This window comes from Arachis ipaensis, chromosome B6 (assembly GCF_059453495.1).
Source record: "Arachis ipaensis isolate K30076 ecotype BB chromosome B6, ASM5945349v1, whole genome shotgun sequence".
NCBI classification, from domain to species: Eukaryota; Viridiplantae; Streptophyta; class Magnoliopsida; order Fabales; family Fabaceae; genus Arachis; species Arachis ipaensis.
Window position 1 is genome coordinate 123,366,898 of NC_142441.1, and position 23,388 is coordinate 123,390,285.

General features: G+C 33.5%; 1 protein-coding gene across 1 annotated transcript; it reads right to left on the bottom strand.

Annotated features, from left to right (window-relative positions):
• Positions 1 to 18,650: 18,650 nt before the first annotated feature.
• LOC148562574 (uncharacterized) lies at positions 18,651 to 20,425 on the bottom strand. The gene is made up of 3 exons (XM_088489674.1): positions 19,666 to 20,425; positions 19,185 to 19,594; positions 18,651 to 19,112 (listed from the first exon to the last, which is right to left on the bottom strand). The coding sequence occupies exons 1-3, from the start codon at positions 20,423 to 20,425 to the stop codon at positions 18,651 to 18,653; spliced, it is 1,632 nt and encodes a 543-aa protein (XP_088345800.1).
• Positions 20,426 to 23,388: the final 2,963 nt, after the last annotated feature.

The window sequence follows — 23,388 nt, forward strand, 5'->3', positions numbered from 1 at the left end:
CTTTGAAAATATAGATCAATTTGATGCATTGAGTTAAGATTTTTTATGTCCACCTTGGTGTTAAGGACATTTTCTTTTTTGGCATGCTAGTTATAAACTTATAATTAATAATAACTAAAATATTCCTTGAATGCTTTTCTGTTTTAAATAGCTTTTTTCTTGCAGATGCGAGTTTTTAATCAAGACTTAGGTGATCATCTACTCTTTGAGATATGAGTATATGACTTACCCGTTTCCATTTCTTGATTTGTATCAATGCGCAGAGAGCACTGATATTTTGGACACTAACCTGTTGCTTCTTTGCTCTTAGGTACTTGGTGTAGAGAGAACAGCATCACAACAGGAAATAAAGAAGGCTTATTACAAGTTAGCATTGAGGCTGCATCCTGACAAGAACCCTGGTGATGAGGTATTTATCTAATGTTTTCTGTTTTACAGTAAGCAGGGTGGAGCCACGTTGATATCCAAAGATTCCATTGTACCCTTTAATATTCTGAAAATTTTTGAAATATCCATAAAAATTTAGTATCTTCTCAGCAAAATACTATTGAAGCTCTTTGAACACTCCATTTAACAATAGCATCAAACAGGTTTTTGTCTAATTAGGCCTCTGACCATCTATTAAATTTGATGTTTATGGTTCAATTAATCATTTACAGGAGCTAAAGCAAAATTTCAGCAACTGAAAAATGTTATCTCGATTCTTGGGGATGAAGAAAAGCGAGCCATTTATGATAAGATTAGTTGTGTTGATGATGCTGTGAGTGTTCTTGGTTTCTCGTATCTGTAGATGCATTTACAACATTAAAACCACAAGATAACATATCTGTAATTTGCATTTTTCTAGATTCATTCAAATTAAACTTTTATGGTCTGTCAACTATTTGTGGAGGAATCTGCTCTTGTTATGATGATTTTATTACAGCAGAATGCAATATAAGCATTTCAGCATTTTTTTTCGTGTCATGTACATCAACATTATTCATTTATATTTGTTTCTGAAAATCAGAACCTTGCCGGGGATGTTGTCAAGAATCTTCACAACTACTTTAGAACAATGTACAAGAAGGTTGTTTGCGTTGATCCTGATTTTGTTCTGATTTCTTGTCGCACAGTTCTTATTTGCATTTACAAGGTTTTATGATACTTGCTAACAGGTCACTGAAGCTGATATTGAGGAGTTTGAAGCAAACTATAGGGGATCTGACTCAGAGAAAAATGATTTGATTGATTTGTACAAGAAGTGCAGAAGTGTTTGTTTGGATTGGCCAGTCTGTGGACCCAAAAGAAAAACAAAATGATTTTGAAATTGGCCAGGTAAACATGCTCAACAGATTCGAGCATTTATTTCTCATATTGTCCTTTACTTGATTTCTTCTGGAAAATTTTCTCAGAGCTATATAGATAAGGCTGTATCACTAGAGGGACTATCTCCTCGGGTACCGCTATATAAAGTAACAAAAAGGAATGAACCATGCTTTTTCACAACATACTTTCCATGGGACCATGCTAAAGCTTCGGTATGTGCTACAACATAACATAATTCCAATTTTTTATTTGTCTTATTTTCTTAGAAATGACTTTGTTCTGGCAATTATTATCCTCTGCAGTTGTTGATTACAGTTTTCTGCATGTAAAAGTTACTATTATATTTATTATAGTGCTACATAATGCTATCAATACATATACTTAGCTGAAGTATATCGGATATATGTGTGATTTCTGAAATTGATTAGGTAATCCATATGCATGTCCATGTTTCAAAATGAGCCACTTTATGGATTATTTCCTGATGCAATGCAGGTACAGGGGAACTCTTTCCAGAAAAAGGTGACATTACTCTTCGGGATTCGCCATGCTGTAGAGGTATAGACCTGAGTTATTAATTCTGATAACAAAAATTTTGCTATTTTTCTTACTCTAATGCTGTACAGTAAATATGTTGTGCAATGAATATCTGTTTAACTATGCTTGCTGAATATGTTGACAGGAAAAGTCTAATGGGCCAAGTCAAGGGGGACCAAGACAAAGAGCTGAAGCTTTCTGCCTTGTCTAATGCCTTTAATTCATCTTCTAATATGACATCCAGTATGGTATGGCAACATATTTAAGATTGTATAAACTATGTTTTTCTTTGTTGTTTTATAGTCAATGAAATTCAACCAAAAGTAGGTTCTCCTAACAAGAGGGTGTAGGATAATGATGAAGCATTTAAGCATATTGTATATGGTATCTTTTCTTTTGTTATTAGTGGTAAATTTAATAATTATATTTAGGTAGGTACAGGTTCAGGTTTTTCCATCTTTGCCGAAAAGAAAATTGAAGGAAAGAATATCATAGTATTTAAATTAAATTTGCCAAAAAGAAAAATGAAGGAAAGATATCATAGTTTTTAAATTAAATTGAACATCTCCAAATCAAGTCACAGATCATGATGATTTCATACTCCGTTGGAACTTGCCTTTCTTTCTAATACTTTCTACTCTCACAGTCACAGGATAGATTGAATGGGCTGAATCAAGGAGGACCAAGACAAAGAGCAGAAGCTTTGGCTGCTTTAAACTCTGCATTTAAATCATCATCCAGAACCAAAAGTTCTAGCCCTAAGACAACTGGAAGAAGTCAAGGATCACAAAGAGCAGCAGCAGTAGCTGCTCTCTCTCAAGTTCTTACTGCTGAGAAGAAGAAACAATCACCTGATTCTTCTCCTGTGGCAACCAGAAGTCCTGTTGTGGAAACTAGCACTTCCAGTGAGAAATATAGCTCTTATCGTCCAAGTTAAATGTGTCACAAAAGAAAGATTAGCTATTATAAGAAGGTTAGAGCGTCAAGTAGTTCTAGTGCAGTTCCACTACCACCGTCGCCACCCTCAATGTCTTCGGATGAGGACTATGATGATGATGAGGATGAAGATGACATTGAAGACTATAGCTGATAGTTTTAGTATAGTTGAACAATATACTAGGAATTATAGTTGATGATCAATACATTTTGTTTATGTTTTGAATTATATTGACTTGCTTGTTTATAGTACTTCATAATACGATGAATTTGTTTATTTTTTGAAATATTATAAATATTCGAATACAAATTAGATAAAAATTTGTATTAAATTTATATTTATTTTATATGAAAACAAGTTTATTTTGCATTTAGAAAAATAAAAAAATTCTATTTTACCTTACTGACGGATTTACAGACGGATTTTCTATCTGTAATCAGAATGTGGGATGATTTTTCAAAGTTCAAATTACAGACGAAAAATCTGTCGGAAAATTCATCTGTAATTACAGACGGAAAATCTGTCGGAAAATCTGTCTGTAATTACAGACAGAAAATCCGTCTAAAAATCCGTCTGTAATTACAGACGAAAAATCCGTCGGAAAGTTCGTCGCCTTTGGGAAATGGATAGAAAATTTACAGAGGAAAAATTCGTCGGTAACTGGTAAAAATCCGTCTGTAATTTTTTGACGAAAAAAAATTCGTCGGTAAATAATTTTCGACGGGGCTTTTACAAAGGGACAAAATCTGTCGTTAATTTCGTTGGTAACCAAAAATCCGTCTGTAATAAAGACTAAATCCGTCTGTAAATCTGTCTGTATTAATCCATTTTCTAGTTGTGAGATCATGGCCACTTTAGCCCCCTTAAATTCGCCGCTGACATTCATATGAATAGTATCTGCACAAAAGACTTTGACGTTTGTTTTTTATAAACTAAATATGCATACATTTATAGAGTTTGTGCTAATTTGCTCATTAGGCACTTAAACACTCTGAATTCTCTTGTTTAATAACAATTTAAAATATTAGACTACTAACACATTATCATAAAATAACTCAAGTGGTCTTTCAAATATATATTCATAATTTGTGACATGTGTTTGTAGTCACCTAATCGGATGCCATTCAAAATGTGTTTTATATTCAAGTGCTTTAGTGGAAAGAGTAATAAATATCTTATCAACATTTTTTCAAAGAACTCTTTCAATGAACATATGAATATACCTGCAATGAATTAAAATTGTTTTGACATCCAACAAAATCAGAATTTGAACACCAAATGATCTCCAACTTTAGTTTCTGACTTCATATGTATGAACATGTAATATTTTGGTATAGCAAAATTTGGTTGTCTACTATTTAGTGATTCAATCTTCTCTGACTCAAATATCTGACAAAGATACTAATAAAATACACAATAACTGTAAGTGTATAAATTCGTTATCCATCAGATTATTGCTGAAGTATAACAAATCTTATGCATTTTTTAGTTGTATAACTTTCTTGAGATACCTAATGAGACTATACTTTTCTCCCCTAGAGTTGAATATATAACCTTATTTATAATCCTGCATGTCGCTGATGTAAGAACCGCGATTAATTAACCGTTTAATTAAATAATTAAATTTCCCAAAATAGGATCCAAAAATTTAGAATGTGAATTAGAAATTTTAAATATGATTTTCGGACTCAGTAGATTTTTTTGAGTTGGAAAATGTAGTTTTCTACGAAAAAACGCATAAAAATGTGAACCGGTAAATGAACCGACAGTACCGACTTAAATTGGTCCGATGCTGTGCGAGAATAATTAAAAACAGTAGAAAACTTTAGAAAAATATTTAGAGTTGAAAATCAGGCATTAATTTTAAATGTTTGATCCGAAATTGGGGCAAACGGGCCAAAAACGCTAACGGGTTGGATTGGGCCCAAGCCCAACATATAAAAACACATTAACGACCCTCGTTCAGCCACCATAACCGTTAGAGAGTGAGAGCTGCAGCTGAAGTGAGAAGAGAGGAAGGGGTTTCAAAAACACTATTCACTTCTCATCACTTCTGGTGGACATATCTCGAGTTACAGTGCTTCGATAAGCATGCCGTCAGCGGCTACGCGAAGCTCTCGCCAAGCCCGTCATTTCTAGCTAAGTCTTATGGTAAGATTCTTGAAATTCCCTGTCCAGTTTCATGCCCTAAGAATTTTGAGTTTTTGGGTTTTGTATTGAGTAAAATTTTGTGATTTTGGGTGTTTAGGTACACTCTAGCCTTTGGTTCCTATTGGGTTTGATCCAATCAATCTTGGATAAGGTGAGTTTATTCTTAACCCTTGTGAAATTGTAATTTTGATGAAACTCTAGGTTGATTTAGTTATGAATTATGTGTATATAGCTTGAATTGGTGTTGTATGGAGAATGTTGGTGACTTGAATAACTTGGAAGTGGATTTGGTGGCTTGAGAGCTTGTGGAAATTTGGTTGAGGTCATTTTGGTAAATTGGTGCATATTGAGAATCGGCCAAGGTATGGTTTCAGTTTCCTCTATGTAATATATAATATTTCTGGACACTTAAGCTAGTGACTCATAGGATAGGATTGTATTAAATTGGTTGTTGAAATTGTTGTATGATGATGTATGATAATTTGATGATTTTGGGTTGTTTTGATGAATTGTGATGTTGATAAAATGGTGTTAAAGATTGAGATTAAGATTGATCATGATGATTGTTGGTGATATATAGATGATGGATGATTGTGTTAGTTGAGAAATATTATAGTGTGAAATAATTGATAATTGAGATTGAGGAATATGTAATGTGAATGGAAATTGGTGTAAATGGTGATTTGTGACACAAAAGGTAAGTTATGAGGTAAATTGGAGTTTGGTGTGATTTTAAGTTGGTTTTGGTTATGAACTTTAAGGATTTGAGAATTTAGTGATCTTTGGTAAAAATGGATTTTTGTGAACTTTGACGGATCATATATTGAACTACCGTTTTTGAAATGGAATGAATTTTATATCAAATCAAAGGTAATTCAAAGAGCTTTAAAACGGTATTAATTTTGTAGAAATCTAAATTTTGTAGAGAAAGACAGGATCATTGAAAGTTGGTGTAAGAAATCTGAATTCTGTGATGTTGCAGAATTTGTGATTTCTGGTTTGTGTGTGCACGCACACTGCTGTGCGCGTGCTATGATCAGTGGCAATTTTTAACTTGTGTCTACGCATAGCCTTGTGCGCATACACACCCTGTGTATTTTTGAAAACGTGCGTACGCACACTCTTGTGCGCACGCACACATAGGGGATGCCTACTATTGGAAGTGCTAGCACGCTCTGTGCGCACACACCACCTACTGAATTTTGCAAGCTGTGCGCACGCACATGCTGGAAGGTGCATTCTGTTGAGGGCGTTTCCACACATCATGCCTATAAACAAAATGAAGATTTTACTTTCTGTGCGTACGCACACCTCTATGCGTATGCACACTACCCTGTTTTTCAATAAAAACCTTGTTTTTAACTGTTTCACCTTCCCAGCAAGCTTGTAAACTTCCGTGACACTTATCTAAGAATGTTTGGCCTTTTTTTGGATGTCAAAACATAGAGAAGGTTCTAGGTGAATTTAATTCGGTATTTCTGGTAAAAAGTTAGAGAACGGAGGCTTAAGTTTCTGGAGTACTGAGGACAGTTTTGGTTGAGTGAGGAGGCGGCATATGGTGTTGGTGATTATTGATAATGAATTGTGAAAGTGGTGAACTAATAAGTTCGGAATAACTTGTGAAAGTGGTGAACTAATGAGTTCGGAATGAATTGTGATAGTGGTAAACTACTGAATACTGAATAAAATGATTATGCAAACCACTGATGAAATATTTTAATGAGATTATTGAGACGCTATGCACCTAGCAGGGACGGTGGTTAATCCCACCTGTCGAGGTTACGGCGGCGGCGTAAGGACGGTGGTTAATCCCGCTTATGTTGAGATGTGAGGTCCGTGGCAAGAGTATCCCGCTTGCATCCCTTCAGAATCACTATAGTGTGCAAGCACTGACATCCTGGACTGTGATCTGGGCACGATATCTCGGGGGTTCCCATTATGAGACCAAAGGATGACATCTCCATGGAGATGTGTCGGGTTGGCAGTTGAACTGACAATGTGATATCACAGCCAGATAGGACAGGCATTCATCATGCGCATCTTTTATCTATTTTCTTGCTTTGCCGACTTGTATTGCTTGCCTAATTGTATAACATGCCTAATTGTCTATTTGAATTACTTGACATATATGCTTATACTTGTGCTTTACTTGCATTGTATTATTTGTGTATTCTATTGGGATTGAGGAGGTTCGGAAGGCGGTGGCGATGGGATCGCATGGAGGATAGGTTGGTGAAGGCTGTGGGACAACGGAGAGTTGTTAGTTTAGAAATTCACTAAGTTATAATACCCCTTTATCATTATGGTTTTAAGTGATGTTTTAATGTTTTAGTTATACTTTAAGTTGAATCTTGTGATGGATATGAAGTTCTAGGATTGCCTCTGGCGTCCCGGAGTCTTATATCTTACATCATTGGGCACTGTTACCATACTGAGAACCTCCGGTTCTCATACCATACTCTGTTGTTGTTTTTCAGATGCAGGTTGCAACCCACCTCGGTGAGTTGCTTGATGGTGACAGAGCAGAGGATTGCTATCTTGTTTTGAAGTCTTTTTGATTATTTTACTTAGATCTCTCACTTTTGTATTTATTTTTGGCCTAGAGGCTTACATTGAGAGGAAGTTTGTATAAGTTGTTTTAACTTTCTAAACTCTGTATTGTCTATATATAAATAGCCGTCTTAAACTCCGTGAGCCACGGCTAGAATCTTATGACTATTATATTTTGATATATCTATATATATGTCGTGATATCCGTACGTATATCTTGTACTTCGTTTAGTATAGCTTCGTGAGTACATTTTGCATTTTTCGAACTCTGTTTTTGAGCTTAATCCTTCATCGGGCTTCTAGAATATATATCATTTCCATCTATATAATATGTATAAGCTTTAGACTTGTCATAACCTTTGATTAACCTTTACTTTACGACACGAGGTAAGGTTTAGTGGTTGCATAATTAAATAAAAAATAAACACAAAGTTTAATGTTTATTATTTGGCCAAACAATAAATTTTATTTGGGAAGATTATTGTACACATAAATAATAAGCATTGATTTAAGTTTAACTTTAGTTACCCAAGCATATAGTTACCATCAATATGTATATGTAATTTAGCTAAATATAGACCTTCTTTTTGGCTGACTAATATTTGCATGACATATCACCATATTCCTAACGTTAAAAATAAATCAATTTTTATAAAAGAGGTTACTTTAAAAGCATTATGTTTAATCAGTTGATTTCAAAACTAAACTTTATAAAATGAATAGGTATAATAAACAAAATCGTTACTAATTTTTTTATGTAACAAAATCCAAAAATGCTTATATAGTGTAACACCCTACCACACAGAACTTTACGCCTAGGACGTAAATCAAGGGTGGTGAGGAACTACGACCTCTAAAAACAAAAATACATACATATATAACAAGGATAATATAGCTAGGAGCTTTGAAAAAGAAGCTAAGCAAGCGAAACAGAAAATCGCGTCACTCACGATCAAATACACGAAAAACAGATAGACGAAAAAGAAAGGAAGGATAAACAAGATTGAAAAGAAGGCTAAAAACATAAATATACAGATCAAAGCTCCAAGGGTATAGATATCAAACTCCAAACTCGACCTACGAAGCTAAGGCCGGCCAGAGTGTACATATATATCCCAAAAGTATAACTCAAACTACAAGATAAACACCTATTCTCCAATTCAACCTCTAAGAGGGACAAAATTCAATATATACCGTGGAGAGTATATATACACATATATACATAGCCTAAACTCAAAATATAATAACCCAAGAGTGAAATCTTTGCTTCCACCGAGAATTCTCCAAACACTTAATAAGATGTCTCTCGACCTGCATCTGAAAAATAACAAAATATGTATGGAATGAGAACCGGGGGTTCTCAGCATAGTAGAGGTGCCCACATAGATAATATATAAGATCCCGAAAAAGTCAGAGGCATTCCTAGAACTCCGACACTCAGATTTTAACTTAAAGATTATACTAAACCAAAAATCCAGTACTCTATCTAAGGAATTTTGTTTCTAATCTAACTCTTCATCTCCTATCGACCCAAACCTCCCAATCACCAGTGGAACTACCCAAAGCGTCACCTCCACTAGCATGAGGGATCTCTTAGTTATAAAGACATACAAGACAGGCAAAGAAAACACAGATAGAATGCAATTACAACCAGTAGAACAAATAGCAGATAAGCATGGATAGTCAATTAGGCAAACCAAAGTATGCATACTCAAACAAGTCATACAAATGTACATGATGCATGTCTACCCTATGGCCGATGAGTCTCATCTGTCGGTTATCCAGCCAAACTCGACATGTCTAGTAGCTAACCCTGAACAATCCCTATGTGTACACATCCCCAAGCTCAAAAACTCATAATCATCCAGAAAGGTATAAGTGTCCAGCCACACTTACGACATAGGGTCAAAGGAATGAGATGCAAATAATTTAAAATTTCCATCCTGGAGCAAGTGGGGCAAACTACAACCCTTACTACTACCCAGGAAGCTCAAATCATTATAATCCGGAGCAAGTAAGGTGAACCACACCCTTGCATCTACCCGGAGAGCCTCAATACTAACCAACCTGGAGCAAGTGGGGCAAACCACACCCTTGCATTTACTTAGGAGGAACGTTCTCATATATCCATGAGGAACAAAGGAGGGGATCCTAATCTCCCACCATCTCGCTGGAGGAGATTTTACAATACCAAGAGGAACAAAGAAGGGGATCCTCACCTTCCACCTTCTCCTGGGGTTGTACTTTCAAGAAAGAGTGCTCAGATGAAACAATTATTCCTTTAAAAATTAGTTTGTTAATATTAAAATTTAAAATATATTTATGCAACCCTATCTTCTCTACACTCCGACATCTTCTCTTTAATCAATTCAAAACACTTCACTAAACCACTCTAGTTAACCTACCCACAGTATTCTGTAACCCTAAATCTCCAGCTCTAAATACAAAACATAAATTATCCCTTTTATTTTACTAGTAGACTCTTACTCATCCCAAAATACCTAAACACTAGCTATTAGACCTTAAACAGAATTTTTAGAGGTTTGAAAAATTAGAGGAATAGTTGATAGTTCAAAATTGTGAATTCTCATCAAAACAGTAGTTTCGGAAGTTTACAGGCTTGCGGAGAAGGTCAAACAGTGAAAACAAAGTTTTAGTGTAAAATAGGGCATCGTGCATACACATCATGCATGCGTGTGCACGCACCACCCAAATTTCTTAATATGTGCGTACGCATCATAGTGTGCGTACGCACAACTTACAAATTCTCAGAGTTTGCGTACGCACATCCCTCGTGCGTACGCACGAGCTCAACCATACGCTCTCGTCTGTGCGTACGCACGATAGCATGCGTACACACGCACACCAGAAATCTTACTTTTCTGCAACTTAGTCAAATTTAATTTTCTGTACCCAACTTTCGACATCCATAAATTCCTCTACAAAAATCCAATTTCTATAATCTTTAAATTGAAACAAAATTCATTCAAATCCAAAATCTGAGACTCAAGTTATGGTCCGCCGAAGTTAGTTAAAAATTTGTTTTTACCAAAACTTTAAAACTCAAGTTTCCTAAATCAAATTCAACTCAATCCTAAACAAAACCATCTCAAACATTATCATAACTCATCAAACACCAACTCATTACTCATCAATTATTTAGTTACCCAAAATACCAACACTTCATCATAACTCAACATCTTATTTACTACATTCATGTATATACATAATAATTCCATCAACTCAAACTACACCACATCAATTCAACATATAATTCTTCAATACCACTTACTCATTTCAACTACAATTCACATCCATTCAACATCCGTTAACTTTATCCACTAAGTACGCACCAATCACATAATTCAACTTATCCTAAGGTTAACTAGCTTAAGTTTTCATGCGACATTACATATTAACTACGAGAAACCAAAATTATATCTTGGTCCATTCTTCCCTAAGCTCAAAACTCCACACTTCAAGCTTCCAAGATTCCAAATCAAACCCAATAATTCCAGCCATTCCAAGCACTCTAATTCGCTGATTCAACTCCTAACCAACACAATTTCAATCTAATCCATGCAATTTCATTATAATCAACATAGGGTTCACAAACTTGGACAAACCACAAGAATTTAGAGTTTTCTTATGTAACAGCCCAAACCACCCGCTAGCACGATATTGTCCGCTTTGGCACACAAGGCCTCACGGTTTTGCCTTTGACGATAGGGATGATAGCCGAAGCCCCCCACACTCACTCGTCAAAACACGTCATGCTAGGGAGAGGTATCCACACCCTTATAAGGCATGCTTCGTTCCCCTCTCCAACCGATGTGGGCCTTACAATCCACCCCCCTAAGGGAGTCCAGCGCCCTCGCTGGCACATCGATCCGGGTTCTGGCTCTGATACCATCTGTAACAGTCCAGACCACCCGCTAGCACGATATTGTCCGCTTTGGCACACAAGGCCTCATGGTTTTACCTTTGACGATAGGGATGATAGCCGAAGCCCCCCACACTCACTAGTCAAAACGCGTCATGCTAGGGAGAGATATCCACACCCTTATAAGGCATGCTTCGTTCCCCTCTCCAACCGATGTGGGCTTTACAATTCTTATCTTTTTTTGTTACATAATCTTTCTAGATTTAATTTTATTTTTTTAAAAATAGAATGAAAAATTTTGATGTCTTCTTTAAAGAAGCCAACAAAGGCCTTTAAAATTTATTCAACAAATATAAGAGATAAAGATTAAACTCAAATATCTCATGTTAAAGTTAAATTTTTTTTTTAATAAAAAGTTTGGGGATATGATTTTCTATTGTCTAACTAAAGCTCTGCCACCATCACCATCTTCTTCTATGTTATTAGGTAATATCTCAAATAAGGGAACCCAAGTAAATTTGTAATAATATAGTTAACTCATCTTAAAAAAATTTTTTTTTTTGAGGTTTTTATATAGAAAATTTTCTATATGTATACAACTAATCAATGCAACACTTATTATAAAAAATAGACTTAAAACTTTTACTTTAATAATAAACTATTACATATCAATTGTTTTTTATTCTACCATTCATTTGGTGTATCAATAATATGTTTAGTCCATCTTAAATTCATTTATTTGCCAAAAAATTTGTACCATATTAACTATTTTTTTTTAATATTGTCCCACCTATTTTTTTAATTGACTCTTATCATATTGTCTTTCAATTTTTCTATTAAATTGAGATAAAGCATATTTCTAACTTTTTTTTTGTAAAAGTGGTTCCATTACATTGCAGTATAGCAACTTGATCCAAGCATATTTGGATAAATTGTAGTAACGTTCGTGTCCCATGTTGCTTTTATTTTTTGAGATTTATTATTACTCATTATTCTATTAAAAAAATATATAAATTATAGATATATACATAAGAATATTTCATCAAATATGTTATATTTTTTTAAAATTTTAAGTATTAACGTGAGAATATTAATTTAGTATTCTTTTTATAGCATACTCTTATTTTAGTACTCTCAATAATCTTATTTATAATATTATTTTAGACTCAAATTTTTCACTAGTTATGATTTTATTATTTATAGTTAATTTTTTATTTAATTTTTTCTTTTTAACAAGATGAATAATTTATATTATAAAAAATTACAATAATAAATAGTGCACAAGAATAACAATGACAGATTTTACAAAGTCGAATAAAAAGAAAATATTCTATACGTTTTCTAGTAGTCTCAATATTTTTTTATTTAGTATTATTTTAGACTATAAATTTTTATTACTTATGACTTTATTGTTACTTATGATTAATTTTTTATTTACTTTATCTTTTTTAACGGGATTAATAATTCATATTATAAAAAAATTGTAATAATTAAACATAATATACGTTATAAGTTTTATAGAGTCGAATAAAAAATTAAAAAATTTTATACAAAACAAAAATAAAGTATAGTAAAGAATAAAAAAAATAATTCATATAAATGAGAAACTAAAAATTCCATAAAAGAATACAATTGCATACATGAAAGATTTGAGTAGTAAAGAGACTATAATATAAAAAAATCAACAATATATATTATATGAATAAAAAAATACAATAAAAGGTAAGTCATATGAATAAAGTTAAATAAAAAAATTTTACACAAAACATAAATATAGTGTAATAAAAGATAGAAAAATAAAATTTATATGAATAAAAAATAATAAGAATACCATAAAAATCCATAACATATCTGACAGATAGAGATGGCAAAAAAAACTTGCACCGATAGGAATTATCTGAGATAGAGAGGCTAAAAAGGACCCACAAAATCTCGGAAAAGGAAATATACTTAAATAACCTTTTATATATATATATATATATATAAGTCGTGTAAGTAACTCTAATTCATTTTATTTTAATTTATATGTTGAAAATTTTATGTGAATGTTATTATGTTAAATTTGTATTTAAATTGTGTTTGATTTGATATATTTTGTTAAATTGTATAGGATTTTATTATGGTTGTGTTAATATTTTAAAAAAAAATTTAAACTTAATAATATCCATAGATACTCGCAAGTATCTGCCTCCCTCACAGGAAAAAATAAACGGAGACCCGTGACAGGGATGGGGTGGGGACCCGATCGGACTATTGGATCAATGGATCAGTGGTTCAACTGTTGGGTCATTGGTAGAACTGTTTAAATCGGTAATAATAAAATGTATATATAAAAAATTTAATAAAATAAAAAATACATTATTATTAAGTAATAAAAGTAATATTTCACATCATTTAAAATTAGTTAAATTATAAATTTAGTTAACTTGTGCTCTAAGAATATAGATTAAGAGTATAATAATAAAAATCGTTTAAATTTTTAATATATTCAATACATTAAAAATATAAAAAAATTATTTTTCAAAAATTTTTAGTCAAATATTCTTTTTACAGGACTTTTAAAATAAACTCTTATCGTAACGACCCAATTTCCAGTACGTCATGATCATACTGAAAATCGAGTGTCACCAACTTACTTACCCAAAACTTTAACTATTTACTATTAAGTCTGTAATCGCATTAGCGCACTGTCAAATTTTTTAGAAAACTTTTATTTTATAAAAAGATTTGCGAGGGCAGCTAATTAAACATACACAAGCCATATAAAGGAATTAGGTAAAACTTACACAAGGCCAACATTATATATATACATAACATGTATCATAGATCATACATACATATAAAGGTACTGTCATATATGCCATAAGTTAGCGTACAGCCCTTCACATCTTGTTACTATATACATAATCAACACTCCGAGCCCTAGTCCATATAGGAATCCCCTAAGCTAGCGCCCGAAACTAGCCTAGCCAGTATTTATAGCTCCTAATCTCTCAGTGGATCCATCCAAAAATGAGAGACTAAACCAAAATTTCTACGCCAAACTGAAGGCCCCACCCAAAACACGCTATCAACTCTTACTGTCTCTGATCAATCATTACAGCCAAAAGACGAGATCTCTATCACCTTCATATCCTTCTCCGAGTCCTCGTATATATAGGGGTGATCTTAACTAGAGTTTCTGTTTCCTTCTGAAGGGGAAGAGCAGTGGTAAGAACTGGGAGTTGTTAGTATAGTTAAGTCCGTTTTAATAGTATACCCAGTCAGCAGCAACAACCAAATCATGCATCAAACACAATAACTAAAGAACATAAAGAGAAACAAACACAACACATACACAATCATAGAAAACAGAATTCATAGAAGATATACTCAAACAATCATGATGCATGTCTATCCCTAATGCAGGTAATGGGCTCATCTGTCGGTTTCGACCCACTCCCGACGTAACTCAACAACCTTTGTCTGAGTTTGGTTTTCAGTGCCATAACCTCTGTAAGCAACCTCTGTCTTACAGATGCAACTCTCTTGAGACGATGTATGCAAACATAACCTCTGTAAGCAACCTCAGTCTTACAGGTGAGGCTCTCTCTAGCCAATGTATGTATCGATAACCTCTGTAAGCAACCTCTATCTTATAAGTGCGACCATCCCCTGGACTGGCCGATATATCTCTGGAAGCAAATCTCAGTGGACTCACCACCATATCTCTGCTCATTTTCAGCAGGTACACAGTCATCTCAGCTCGTTCTCAATGCCAAACAATATCTTTGTTTATCCCCTTTTCTCTTTCTTACTTTCTTTCTTTCTTTTCTTTTCTGTACTCTGCCCTCCTATGGCAGGAATTCTTTTAGATTCTATTAATCTTTGCTCTCTACTCTCCTGTGGTAGAGGTTTCTTTAATATTTTTTTTCTATTGCTCTATAATATAAATTATTTTAGCATTATTTTCTCGCCTTTCTCTAAGTGTCTTATAGAAAAGAATTATAAAGTTCTTTAATTAAGTATGCCTTTTTCTAAAACTTTTAGGATTACTCTACTTGCTTGCTTTATCATTAATAATACACATTATGATATTCTTACAAGATAATATCTTTAATAAATACTAATTATAATAATGATTTATTTTAATATAAATGAGTAATTTTAAAGAAGTATTTAAAATAATATTTATAATCTTCTTTTAAAATTTAGTTTATAAAATCTTATTTTAAATTTTTATTAATTACTTTCTAAATCACAAACTTTTTTAATATTATATTTTTAACCTCAATATTTTATAAAATTATATTTGAACCCTCATTTATTTTCATATTTATAAAAATAACCTGAACTTTTATAAAATACTCTTTTTACTCTTGAAATTTACTTATTACTCAAAATACTTGAAAACTTATACAATTACAAAATTTTACCTTGATTTTTATATACAAATACAATGTTACTTTTCAAAAATAAAATTTAATTACTAATCTCCCTCTCATACCAAAATCGAAACCCTGAACCTTTTTCTTTCAAAATATTACTTGTATTTTAATCCGTTTTCGATCGGTCATCGATTCTTTGTAACTTTTAATTTTATCTCTTAGCCATCAAACCTCACCAATTTTTTACTTGATCCTCAATGACATTCCAACCAGAAATTTTCAAAATAATTCGGTCTCTGTTGGTTTCATTACAGTCAAGCCATGAACTTCACAAATATATCAATATATTGCAAAAATTCAATATAAACTCAATCAAACTCATTCAATAATCAATCACAACACCAAATCATTTATTCAATACAGATTTAATTATTGAGAATTTACCGAAATCCTACCTCCGTATGAAATTAAAATACTCAAAGTTTCGAAAAAGTTTTTTGATCGAGCTGCCGAAGAAGAAAACGTCAAAAATCGATTCCTCTACCAAGAACACTAAAGGGCTGAACTTCAAGAGAAAGGGGAGCTACGTCACCGTTCTACCGGACAAAAATGATGTCAACACATAAAGGAGAAAGATACGAATACTTTTATCGGATTAGATTTTTTATTGGAGCTACTAATCACAAAAAATTGGAGTCGAAAATTTTAGTGGAGTTACGGTTTTCTTCCTTACGAGGTTCAGCCTTTCCTTTCCTTATTTCCTTTCTTATGAGTTCGATGATGAAGGAAACAAATATGAAACAAAGATGTTTTGGTGATTTAATAGAATAGGTTATGTGTCATGTTTATATATTTATATATGCATGCATAAGCTACGTTTGGCTTTTATTAATCTTTGTTTTCTTAATGGCTTAAGCCAAAGAAAGGAACCAAGAAAATTATTATTCATTGAATAATAATCTTAATTAACGTGCCATAGGTTTAATTTGATTCACGGTTTTCTCTTGGCTTTGGCCGAAAATGAATGAAAACAAGAAAATGATATTAATTGGTGGTGATGTTATGTTTAATGAAACACCATTGCTTTATGTGATTCCACATTTCTATTCCTTTCCTTTTTCCAAGGAATGGTCGGCTGATTATAATGGATGTGGTGATTAGAGAAAGGGTTTAATTCAATGGAAGGTAATTTAGCAAGGTAAGGGGCAGGTGTCAAATTTTGGTTAACGGTTCAAGTTATAAATATTTTAAATAAATAATTATAAAAGTTGAATATATTATTATACAAGTAATATATATATATATACGAGTTACTAATATAAATAATATTAGTAACTTAGAAATTAAAAGGTATTTGATAAAATATTTGTAACTCTAAACTCATCAAAAAATACTGATAATTACTCATATCAGCAAAAGTCAAATTTCCTAGCATTAGCAGAAGCACATGAAGGAATCTGTGGCACACATACAGGGGCTCGAAGCCTAACATCAAAGATCCTCCGAGCCGAATTTTTCTGGCCGACTTTGAAACAGGACAGCTAACAGAAAATAAGGTCATGCAACAATTGCCAAAGATACGCACCACTGATACACATCCCTGCCGAGCAAATGCATCATTCAGATATCAGCTGGCCATTTAACCAATGGGGTTTGGATATACTCGGACCATTCCCCACGGCACCAGGCCAGGTAAAATTTCTTATTGTCGGAATTGACTATTTCTCCAAATGGGTTGAAGTCCAACCTCTAGCAAAAATAACATCACAACAAATGATTTCATTCGTTTGGAAAAACATTATTTGCCGTTTCGGCATACCTCAACATATCACAACTGACAACGGTCGCCAGTTTGCCGATCAAAAATTCCAATCTTTTTTGCAGAATCTCAAAATAAAGCAACACTTTGCCTCTGTTGAACATCCTCAAGCAAACGGACTAGCTGAGGCCGCAAACAAGGTCATCCTGCATGCACTAAAGAAAAAACTAGATGACGCCAAAGGACTGTGGGCCGAATTAATACCCAAGGTACTCTGGGGATACAACACCACCCCACAAACATCAACAAAGGAAACGCCATTCAGGCTGGTATATGGATCAGAAGCCATGATCCCCCTGGAAATCTCCCAGAACTCAATCCGAACCTATATCGACAACCAAGACGAAGCTCAGAGATCCGAGCTCGACATCATTGAAGAAGTTAGAGACCTCGCCGCCTTGAAGCAATGCGCAACGCAGCAAGCCATAGCTCGACAATACAACAAGTCGGTCAGAAACAGATCATTCGTTAAAGGAGACTTAGTCCTCCGCAAAACTGAAACTGCTCGGAAACCACCAACACATGGAAAGCTAGCAGCCAATTGGGATGGCCCATACCGAGTATCCGAAGCACTCGGCCAAGGAGCATACAAGCTAGAATCACTAGATGGTAAACTCTTGCCTAATACATGGAACGTGTCTTCCTTAAAGAAATTTTATAGTTAAAAGACAGGGACAGGCTTGTACTCTTTTTCCTACTACCAAGATTTTATCCCAAAGGGTTTTGCTTGGAGAGATTTTAACGAGGCTAGCCTACCTGCACCTTTGTATGTAAAAGGTTCAAAACAACTCCGAATACATAGGAGACATATATTATCTTATTTTTTCTTTTCTATCAAATAAAATCGATCTTATCAATCTATCAATACAGCTCAGACAAATGCCAATACTCGGCAAATCTACAAACTACATTCATCAGATAACATCATCAACCACAACACCAATAAACTCGGAAAAATATCCGAACAATCACAAATAGCTTTTATAAAAAGCATCAAATTCAAAATTCAAACAAGTTAATTCAAGATAAGTTCAAAAAGCACGGGCTATACTGTTACATATGCAAAACAAATTCAAAAAAGTTTCCTAACAAATCACGCTAAACATTATCGGCTTCATCTTCTGCGTCACCATCATCTTCAATCAGCTGACCATCTCGCACTATCTTTCCAGGATCCATGCCAGAGAGATCGGCATCCGGAACCAAAAACTTAACCTGCAACCTTGCCCTTTCAAAACCTTCAACAAACGAATCCAATATCTCATCCGCCTTTTTCTTCTCCATATCCTTAAACTGAGCAGTAACCTCAATCAGACGACTTTGCAGGTTCACCAGATCACTTTCCTTTTTCTTCAAATCCTCCACATCCTTAGAATAACTTTCCTTAGTCTCCTTCAGCAACTTCTCGGTCTCAGTCAAACGAGCTTGAAGCTCAGCAGCAAGACCCTTACACTTAACCAACTCCTCCTTCAAAACAGAAACCTCCCCCTTTTCCGCAGCAACCCCCTTATATTTCAACTCCTGGCTGCGCCCAAGACTTGCAAGACGCAGCCCAACCACCTAGAGAACAAAATAAACCAAAACTCATAAGACTACCAAAGGAAAATTAAGGAAAAGTCAGTAGGTTATTACCTGCATATATTGCCCAATAGCCATATCCCCAACTTCCTTTGCAAGAGTAACATCAGCCGACGATTGGCAATACTCGTCAACAACAGCCATATAAGGATACTCTTTTCCCCAAACCGAAAATGCCTCACTTTGTTCAGAAATCTCGTGAAGCCTTTTTTGATTTCCAATAAAAGCATGTATCTCTTCCAGAGGAACACCTAACTCTTTTTCATCAGAATCATCCGATAAATCCACAAGGTTGGACTTCTTTCTTTTCTTCACAATCACCTTCCTCCGACCTTGACGAGGCTGCGTAACCTCGCCAGTCCCAACAACCTTCTCAGCATTAGATGAAGATACCTCTTTCTCCAAATTCTTATTCTTGAACCGCGTCCTCAGAGACGCAGCAGAAACGCCAGGATACTTCCCACCTACAAAAAACAATTCATGTTAGACTTTTCAGAAAAAAAGACAGACATCAACATAAGCCCTAAAAACTCACCCAAATACTCTACAACAGCACCTTTATCCTCCTCCCACTTCAGCAACTCATAAATCGATATCAAATTTTTCCGATCAACATTCTCCACCAAAAACTCTATCAGACACTCGTTCCTCGGCGATATCACCTCTGGGCCGAGTATATTTTGCGGCTCCGAGAACCAAAATAGAGGAAACTTCTCAGCAAGATTTTCATCAATAAAAAACGGGAAGTCCTCCTCTGAACTCCTGACTTTAAAATACATCACTTTGAAGTCTTTAAAAGAAGACATGTAAAGTTTGAAAATCCCAAATCCCGGAGTACTATTGAAGTTCACCCAACCCCCCTTCCACACCCCTTTAGCTTGAAATAAAGAAAAGAATAGATCCACAGAAGGCACCTCCTCTAAGAATTCCATCAAAACCTCAAACGATCGCAAAAACGCCCACCCATTGGGATGAAGCTGTGATGGAGCGCAGTTGAGCTGCTTAAGAACCTGACACTCAAACTCCGTAAACGGAAGCCTAACCCGCAATTCCTCAAGCACACAACTATGCATGTAGAAGAACCCAAACCCCCACTCTCGGTGATAAACTCTATCATCCACACTACATGGTAACAACTCTACTTTCACTCCGGAACCCACCCACACTATTTTATTAACATCCACCTCCCTCACCGCCGCCTCATCAGAGAAAAGTGACACCCGTGATTTAACATCTTCCCCTACCCAATCATAAGACCAATCCACCTTATCCTTTTTCTCTTTCTCAAAACCCATTATCTCACAAAGCAGTACAAGATTAAACAGAAAGCAGAAGAAACGGATCAGAAATGGAAAAGGAGAATCATACCTCTCTTACTCATTCTTTAAAGAAGCAAGCATATAACCAAAAGCCAACAAAAATCTGAAAGGATTAAAGCAATTAAAAGAACAAAACGTTCCAAATGATAACCCCCACTCCCAAAGCCACATCAAACAGTGTACCCAACATTGGGAATCAGCAAACTTAAATGAAACCATTACTCTTTCTCTTTCATCAGAAAATAACGGACACGACTCCCTACGTACCACAAATTTAAAACACAAAACCATCTTTTAATGAAGTAAGTTGATCTGGGGGCTCATCCACTAACCCACGCAAACCGAGTTATAACTCATCCAAAAAAAGCTCAACCTGCTTCATTAAAATCTTCCTCAGGCTAAGCTTGGGGGCTGTGATATGATCATCATTATCTCATAATAATGGTCGTCATTATTGTACGTTATAACTCGGCCCCATAACCATTAGCAACATATGATGTACCTCGTCATCTTCCGTTACTATTCGGAAGTATGAGCTATAACTAGGCGACAATAACATCTCCATCATAACCGACGTTCCAACGACAAAATAAGGTCGGTTACGATATCATTCAGTTAAACAGTAATGCCGAGAATATAACGGACAAAGAACTCGTCACATATAAAAGGGAAGTAAACTATTTCCAAAGATCTAAGTTTTTCCTGAGTAAACTAGAATACACACTGACTTAAGTTTCGGAGTGCCTTTTGTAGGTACATTCCCTTCTTTTGATATTGCTCGTGTTCTCACGCTCACGACGAACATAAAGAATTCGGATTCCAAGAGACGGACGTTCAACCTTGCAGCACATAGCTCGACTATTCTCGAGGACTTGAGGCCGATCTATCTTACAGGCAAGATCAGGTATGATATTGACTCTTATGATTGTTGATAGCAATATCGAAGATGACTATGGATTGAGTTTCTCAGTTTGTTAATAATGATTAGTTTTATTTTTGTTTGTTCTTTATACTCTACCATGTTGTGTTGAGTTCTTTTTCTTTAAAAAAAAAAAGATAAAAATGAAGTCGTTTTAAAGAATAAAAGAAATAAAACTATTTACATATCATATAAACTCTTTTTCATCTTTTCATTTTTGTCTTGTTTAAGCGTTAAAATGACCGATTAGTCATGTATCCAACATGATAAGAAGTTAAAGTCATTTTAGCATTTTGTTCATTGACTCAAAAAGATTCAAAAATTAATATAATATCCAAAAATGAATTTTAAAATAATATAACAAATTTTAAATTTAAAAAATTAGAATAATTAGAACTGTAAATTAATTCGATGAATCATTTTAAAAATTTAGTTTTTAATCTTTTTTCCTTGCTCTTACCGCCCCTCTCCAGAACCCAAATCAAAGAAGTTTATTTAAATGTTCCTAAATACTCAAACAACTAGCAAAATTCACAATATATTAATCTTGACTTGTACGCTGAGAAAAGGATAAAATTTTTCTACAATAATTTGACAAATTTTTATTAAAATATTTAATAAGAAAACAAAAATGCTTCAAATTGGTATAATAATGAATAGTTTGGATAGTATCTATAAAGAATGCTTTCTTTTTGGTTACGACTTACGAAACACCTTTTGTTTTTAATTTTTTCTTTATCAATTTTAAAATACAAATTTGCTAAATTATTAAAGCAAATAACTAGTACCACATAAATTGGCAACCGTGTTTTACAAAATTTTGATAGAAAAAGTTCCGCCTGAGTGGCGGCAAAGATTCAATGGTTTTAGTGTTTTACAGAGAACACAGCACCGGATTTTTATTTTTAATATTAAATTGACAATAATATTTTTTTTAAATTATGAACGATTAAAATGTTAATTTTAAATGTGACACTGTTTTTTTGGTGACACTGTTTAATTTGAGATATATAAATAAGACATTTTAATTTTTGAAAGATATATAGAAATTAGACTGTCTAATTTTTATTTTAAAAAAATTAAAAAATTTAAAATATAAAAATCAGACTCTTCATTTATATATTTTCTATAAGTTTTAAAATTACCAAAAATGACAATATTTATAAATATCATTAATCTCACTTCCATAAAAAAAAAAGTTAGCAAGTGTATCGTTTTGGTCGGCATAAAATACTTCAAACGTAGATTGCTGCATTCGTTGGGCAACTCAAAAAACATGGGCCTCTAAACCTTGGTTGTCTCTTGTATGGTGCCACCTCTTTCGCCACCAAACTCTTTACTTTAGCTGGATAATTATCCCAGATGGCTAATATCTTGTAGGTTTTATTATTCTGTTGCTCTTTATAATTTCGTGAAATTTTTAATTAAATTTTTATAATTTTTTTAGTTGAGTCTTTACACTAATTTTTTTTAATTGGGTTCTTATATTTTTTTTTATTTAGATCTTTATACTAATTTTTTTAGTTGGATCCCTATAAAATTAAGCCAATTATTATTAAAAAGGACTTAATTAAAAAAAAAATTAGTGCAATAATCCAATTAAAAAAAAAATATAAGAACCTAATTAAAAATTTTACAAAATTATAGAGACCAAACAAACTAATTAAACCTATATTGTAATTTTGGCTTTAAATCCTCGTTTCAATAATTAAAAAAAAAAACTCTCTACTTCAGCTAAGTAGCTATTCTTTGCTTTTTTTTCCCCTTTATAAAAGCAAAATACAATTCAAGATAAAAAAAATATTATTTTTAATGGATTAGATTTTCCCTTTCAAAATACGTGTACCTTTTTTATTTTAAAATATTTGTGTTATTTAAGATATTGACATAGTATTAATCTTTTTATATTTTAACTCTAACAATAATATTATTTTAAGAAAATTAATCAATATACTATTAACTATATTAATTAAAACTTAATTTCAAAAAATAATCTTATTTAGTTATAAAATTTCATAAT

Coding starts and splice junctions, on each gene's coding strand:
- LOC148562574 (XM_088489674.1), bottom strand. CDS start 20,425: ATGGGTTTTGAGAAAGAGAAAAAGGATAAGGTGGATTGGTCTTATGAT. Junction 19,595..19,665: donor TGCTGTTGTAGAGTATTTGG/GTGAGTTTTTAG, acceptor TGTTTTTTGTAG/GTGGGAAGTATCCTGGCGTT. Junction 19,113..19,184: donor CTATTGGGCAATATATGCAG/GTAATAACCTAC, acceptor TTTGTTCTCTAG/GTGGTTGGGCTGCGTCTTGC.